This window comes from Mastomys coucha, unplaced genomic scaffold (assembly GCF_008632895.1).
Source record: "Mastomys coucha isolate ucsf_1 unplaced genomic scaffold, UCSF_Mcou_1 pScaffold21, whole genome shotgun sequence".
In the NCBI taxonomy this organism is placed as follows: Eukaryota; Metazoa; Chordata; class Mammalia; order Rodentia; family Muridae; genus Mastomys; species Mastomys coucha.
Window position 1 is genome coordinate 119741731 of NW_022196904.1, and position 6364 is coordinate 119748094.

A 6364-nucleotide genomic window follows, 5' to 3' on the forward strand; every position below is an offset into this window, starting at 1 on the left:
AAAAGGTGGGCAAGTCCTCAGAGAGGATGGCACAAACCCCAGAAGTGGTGTAGCTCTGATGGTACCCATGTCACAAAACGTTTAGTCAGTAAGACAGAGAGCAAAGCTGTTCCCTGACACTTAAAAATACTTCATAAATATATTTTCTTATTTATATTGATTCTACTAGTGGTATTCATTCAACATGGAACCAGAAAACTGGGCCCATGGGATGGCTCAGCTGCAGAAGGCAGCTGCTGCCAAGCCTGATGACCAGAGCTCCATCCCCAGGACCCACTCTGCAAGCTGTGTTCTCACCACCACACGTGTGCACACATGCACCTAAAATGAATAAGAGTATAGTTAAAGTTTCTTTTAAAGAACTAGAAACTATGGGAGTTGGGGAGGAACTCTCCAAAGGGGTGGTGGGAGGGGGACAGCACTTGGGATGTAAAGAAAGAAAGAATTAGAAAATGAATATCAAATCTGTGACCAAGATAAAACACTCAACTTGGAAAAAAAAAAAGAATTATACTGCTAACGCCTTGGCATAGAGTCTACCTTGCCTGCGGCTCAATCAGACTCGTTACTTGCATTGCTGCCCACAGACATGCAAAGCTCAATTATGAGGCCATAGTTGATTTTTTTTCAAAGTTTTCAGTTAATAATGGAAGCATTTCCACCTAGGTATGTACAAGTTCTACCAGTATTCTTACGCCGTGGTGAATGAATCTGTTTTGTGGCTGTGCCTTCATCTGATAGACTGCTTCCACCATTGGGCATTTTGACCACCTCTGGTTGCTTCTGCTACTGTGACCACAGTCTCCTTGCTCTCAGCCTTTATCATCTCTTAAAATGGCATCTGGGAAAGACCATGGTGTGTCAAAAGAAGCAGTCTTTTATGACGTTCGTCTGTGTGTGCTGCCAAAGGCTGTATTTCTTCTCTAATTTCTTAATATTTAGAAAGTTGACCATGTCTATAATTTTGGAGTCTCCAAGTTGTAATCCAGCAAAGCTCTCTAGCATCCTGGCCATTCCTCCCCCTCCCCCTCCGAGCAAGCTCCCCTTTTTTTTTTTTCTCTTCTATGACCTCCCTGACCCTTGTGTGTAGCCATGGGGCACTAGCATCTGCCCTAGAGGAATTGGAATGGTGGGTGGGACCCATAGAGAATAGTGATGCACGGGCACACATATGGCCTGTCCACTGGTATTTAGAATGTACTTTTAGAAAATCCTCCACTCCCACTCATGTACATGCCAAAGGCCCTGATTGGTGACTGAACATTCAGAAGCCTCAGATTAATCCTTTGGCTTAAAGCCAAGTCCTTGTTTGTCCACCTGGTCTTGTGATCGGCCTCCTGTCCCTTTCTCCCCTTCACAGTCCCTCTTTCATCTACGCTCTAATTACAGTGACCTTTTGCTGTTGTGCAGAATGTCAAGCTCCTTCCAATTATGGCTTTCGAAGATAGCAATGGCTGCCTGCACTGGTGGCCGTTTACTGTTCTCTTCTTAGTCCTCCACCTGTGGTGCCCAGCCTGCTGTGGTGATGGAGAGGGTGGCTGCTGAGGTCAGGCTTGAGTTACTCAACCTGGCTGTGCCTTTGTTTCTAAGTGGTGATAAAAAAAAAAAAACCCAGCACCCAAAGGGTTGCTTGAGTCCTGTGTGTGATGGCATCTATAAATGCTAACCTCCTCCTACAAGTTCCTATCTTACTTGTTGGTACCCAGGGATAAAGTGTTCTCTCTGTCTCTCTCTCTCTCTCTGTCTCTGTACCAGCACTGTCTGTGGCCCATCTGTAAAAGGCATGAAGCTTCTTTCTATAGAAAAGGAGTGTGAGCCCTGTCCAGAGCCAGATGTTACACCTTCTGGGAACTTTCTGAATTACTTGACTTTTTTTTTTTCCCCTGTAGCATCCCTGGAACTGATGATGTCATCCAGCCAGCTGTTCCTGCAGACCCAGGACACCCACCCTTAGCTGACTCTTCCTGTCATGGTGATACTGTCAGCTCAGTCTCTACACATCTGACAGTCCAGAGGTACAGTAGAAATCTGGCGGGTCTGGCTGAGCCCAAGGCCCACGGGTGTTCTTCCTCTTCTCTTGTCCCGTCCACCCACTCCCTTCTCAAGGTATCTGTACACCTGTTCTAAGCACAGCAGGTATGTGCCAGGGCTTAGCCTCTTCTTGTGGCCTTAGTTATACTCTGATAGGACACTGGAAACTCTCCAGAGAGTGCACGTGCTGTTTGGGGACATCTTTAGGGAGCTAGCTACCTGCCAGCTGCCTGGGACACCAGCTGGGCCAGCTACTTGTTTTCTTTTGTCTTTGGGTGATGATCAGAGAACAGAGAAGTCAGCAGATCATAGGAAGAGGAGCCAGGTTCCTCAGCTCTCTGGAACCAGCCCCACCCTCTGTCCCATTGTCTCCTGCAATCTCTTCTTCCTTGCCCTTCACACCCCAGGTTTTTGCCACTCAGTACTTGGCCTGGAATCAACTTCTCTTCCCTTTTGCCTGTGGCATTTGCGTTTAGACCAGACTTGGTCTGCAGTGGCCTTGAGACTTGGTGAACACACACACACACACACACACACACACACACACACACACCCCTATTTATATAAGTAATTACACAGCGTACATTTATATTAACATGTGAGTCTCTACAGTAGTTAAATTTCTTGTTGCTTTGACAAATACCTGACAAAAGGAACTCCCAAGGCGGAGGCCTTATTTTGGCTCACGGTTTGAGGGTACAGTTCATCATGGCAGGGAAGGGATAGCAATGTCACCTTAGACCAGCTGGTGACTTAGTGCCCATAGGGGAAGCAGAAATAGACGAAGTCCAGAGTTGAGCTTCTTTTCTCTACTGGGGCAGGACTACCCACAGTTAAGGTGGGTCCTCCCCCTTCCAGATCTGCCCAGAGACTTGTCTCCTAGGTGGTTCTAGATCCTGTCAAGTTGGTAATATTACCTGTCATAGTCTCTGTGCATATTTTAATTTACATTTAGAAAAGCCGTTGTGTTTTGCCAGATCTTGTACAGCACTGGGAAGACCTAGGTGAGCAGGGCAGGGAAGGGACTTTGCGTCCTGGAGCTCGTACCTGGGGTCTCTTCCTCTAAGGAGCCTTCCTCTAAACTCAGCTGCCACCTCCCACAGTGTCACCACCCAGTGTCACCTCCTCCAGTGCCCCAGTCTCCCCAACTACAAGGGAAGAACTTATCTTTGTGACTCTTGCAGCACCCAACATGGGGGAGACAGGGCGATGTTATGACTTATCAGAAATTGGAGGAAAGAACATGGAAGTCCCTTGTCTACTTACCTTTGTCATATGTGTACTGACCCCTCGCTGGCTGCATCTCTCAGGTTACTGGTAACAGGCAGATAGCTGGCAGTGGAGGGGATGCCCTTCCATTGGGGAATCTGCTTGGTGCAGGAAAACTAGGAGGCGGAGAGAAACAGAACCAGAGATGCCCCGGCAGGTGAGCATTGGCCTGGGATTTCAATGTTCCTCTTATGACAGGAGTCAGCTGAGGTTCTTAATTACATATAAATTTAACTTGAATATATAGAAGGTGCCCGTGATGAGCATGTCAACCTCCTCCCTGCCTCTCCTCTGCTTTGTGCTCCAACTTGCTGACCCCCAGAGTTTTAGGAAGGCCCAGGATCTACTAGATAGAGCTATGAGTAGGGTTACAACCTTAGTGAAGCCAGGAAAGGAGTTTTATTTACTCTTTGTGGTTCCTGTATTACAGTTGGGACAAGGCAGATATGGAGACACCTTAGTCAGAAGATGAACAAGTGCATAGTTAGATGTCACATGGAAGAACTGAAGTCCAGCAGGGAGTATGATCTGTCTCTCTGAGGCCCCTCTCTATCCAGGGACCATCTTTTTAAACAGCTTGCTTGTCCCAGGCCTTTTTTTGTCTAGGACACAGGAGGATGGCTGTGTGTGCCATCTTAAGTGGATCTGTGGATCCTTCCAAGAACCAACCATGGATGATAGAGTAATGTTCCAGCCACATCTCACAGGGGTACAGACCAAGACTGCAAAATGTTAGCAGGCTCAGGCCATACGGCAGCCCTGTTGAGACAGGTGTATTGGACCGCCCAGCCATGCTCCTGACCCCATTCTTGGCAGATGTCACTTACAACATTGACTATGAGTGACTGACCACAGGATTCAGGAAGGGGTGGGAGTAAGCATGGATGCTCTCGGTGCTGATGACTAGGCCAGCTTCCTGACTTTATCTTTCAGAGGAAGGACAGCTGGGACCTGGGCAGGGAGCAGTCAGGAGGCAAGAGCCAAAGAGCAGGGAAACATTCGAGTAAAGAGAAGCCAGTGGGAGCGTGAACATTTGTGTAGGAGGAGATCATCGCTAGGTTGGCGGGAATGAGGCAGTTCCAATAGGAATGGCCATTGGTTGGTTTCACTTTGGTCATCCAACATGATAAAATATTGTCATAAAATACAGTCAGCCCTCATTATTTAATCAGTATTTGTGAATTTGACTCTTCTCTGAAGTTTATTGATAACCCCAGAGTCAATACTGGTGGCTCCTCCTCAGGCCTGCATTCAGAGCTATGAAAACTGGGAGTCACTCATCACGAGCATTCTCAGCTGGTCACGGTTCCCCTCTCCTGCTGTGAACATGTGACCTCTTTTTTAAAAACGTGTTTATTATGTACACAGCATTCTGCCTGCATGCCAGAAGAGGACATCAGATCCTAATACAGATGGCTGTGAGCCACCATGTGGTTGCTGGGAACTGAACTCAGGACCTCTGGAAGAGCAGTCAGTTTTCTTAACCTCTGAGCCATCTCTCCAGCCTGAACATGTGACCTTTAATGGCATATTTGAAAGCTTTTGTGCTCTTTTTGGTGATCTTGTTTAGAGTGACCTCTGTATACAGTGTTGAAGTACTGCGGAGGCCTGAGTGTGCCCAGTGAAGAGAATATGGACGTCGCTGGGGCTTTGTTCTGTTAGTGCCGTTGTGTGAGTAGGGGGATAGCAGATCAGAGTGTGACGTGGGATGCTTTCAAATAGAAGTACACACACTAAAGGTTGTGTTTTGATGGAGTGACTCATCAACGTCTGCCCAGAGGCTCTTGGGAACAGAGCATCTTCCCCTAAGTCTGCATCCTCCCCCCCACACCCCCCCGTGGTTCAGCATTGGCCAACTCATGTTTGTGGGCCTCAACACTGCTGTGAATGGGCAGCAACCAATGGACGAACCTCTGCTCAACTGTTGGAGTGGTTAAGAAGTGTGTCCTTGCAGGTGTGGTGGTGACTTTAACCTTGAAAGCGACCCCCCCCCCCCCACTTAGGGAGGAACAGACAGAAAGGAAGACTAGGGGTAGGGAGCTTAGTTTGCCTTCCTGCAGAAACAAGGCTTACTGTTTGTCCAACTTGTTGTACGCCACTGTTCGTGGAGAGAAGTGAGCAAACGTCTCCTCTTTCGGATAGGGTACCAATGACAGACCAAAGTGAAGAAACACCAAAGTCCAGGTTGATGAATCACTGAGTTTTATTGAGGTTACATCAGGAGTATGGGTGAGGGGTTACAGGAGTAGAAATGACTCAGAGACAGCTGCATCAGCATAGCAACCCACTGTGGGCAACACCTTAGGAAAGCTAGAGACCTGGAGCGTACCGCACAGCCTACAGGCAGCTCGATGGGGTGGGGTTGTCCAGCGTTCTTCTGTCTGGGCAGCTTTCAGCTGTCCTTGCTGCTTATAGATACTTGAGGAGGGAAGAGCCTAGTGAATTTGGTCGGTTTCAGGGGCTTTTGAAGCTTTTGAATTGTCCACTTCCTGCAGGATGGAATGCTTCATCTTCCTTTAGACCAGGGATTATCAGCTGTCCTAATGCTACGACCCTTTGATACAGTTCCTCATGTTGTGGTGACCCCGGCCATAACATTATTTTCATTGGTATTTCATAACTGTAGTTTTGTTACTGTTCTGAATCATCATATAAATATGTGATAGATAGGATGTCTGACATATGGCCCCTGTGAAAGGGTCATTTGACCGCTCAAAGGGGTCTTGACCCACAGGTTGAGGAGCCACTGCTTTAGACCATCCTAGTTACAAATGGTTTTATCTTTGAGGAGATTGCTACACAACAGAATTTAAAATGAAAAACTTTTAAAAAAGTGTTTTTTCTTTTTGAGACAAGATCGCACCACGTAGCCCTGGATGTAGATCAGGTTGTCCTTAAACTCAGAGATCCAGCCACCTCTGCTTCCTGAGTGCTAAGATTAAAGGCAGACACTACCGCATTCAGCTAAAACAGTTTTTTTTTTTTTAATTTAAAAATTATTTGTATTTGTGTGCACGTGTGCGTGCGTGTGTGTGTGCGCGCGCGTGTGTGTGTGTGTGCACGT

At 47.2% G+C, this 6364-nt stretch overlaps 1 protein-coding gene across 18 annotated transcripts in view; it reads left to right on the forward strand.

Annotated features, from left to right (window-relative positions):
• Tacc2 (transforming acidic coiled-coil containing protein 2) overlaps nt 1-6364 on the forward strand; it is a 220974-nt gene that overhangs the window by 115411 nt on the left and 99199 nt on the right. For all 18 annotated transcript variants that reach the window (XM_031388530.1, XM_031388533.1, XM_031388538.1 and 15 more), the window contains one exon: nt 1890-2015. In XM_031388530.1, coding sequence (XP_031244390.1) covers nt 1890-2015 — 126 coding nt within the window. The remainder of the gene's footprint in view (nt 1-1889; nt 2016-6364) is intronic.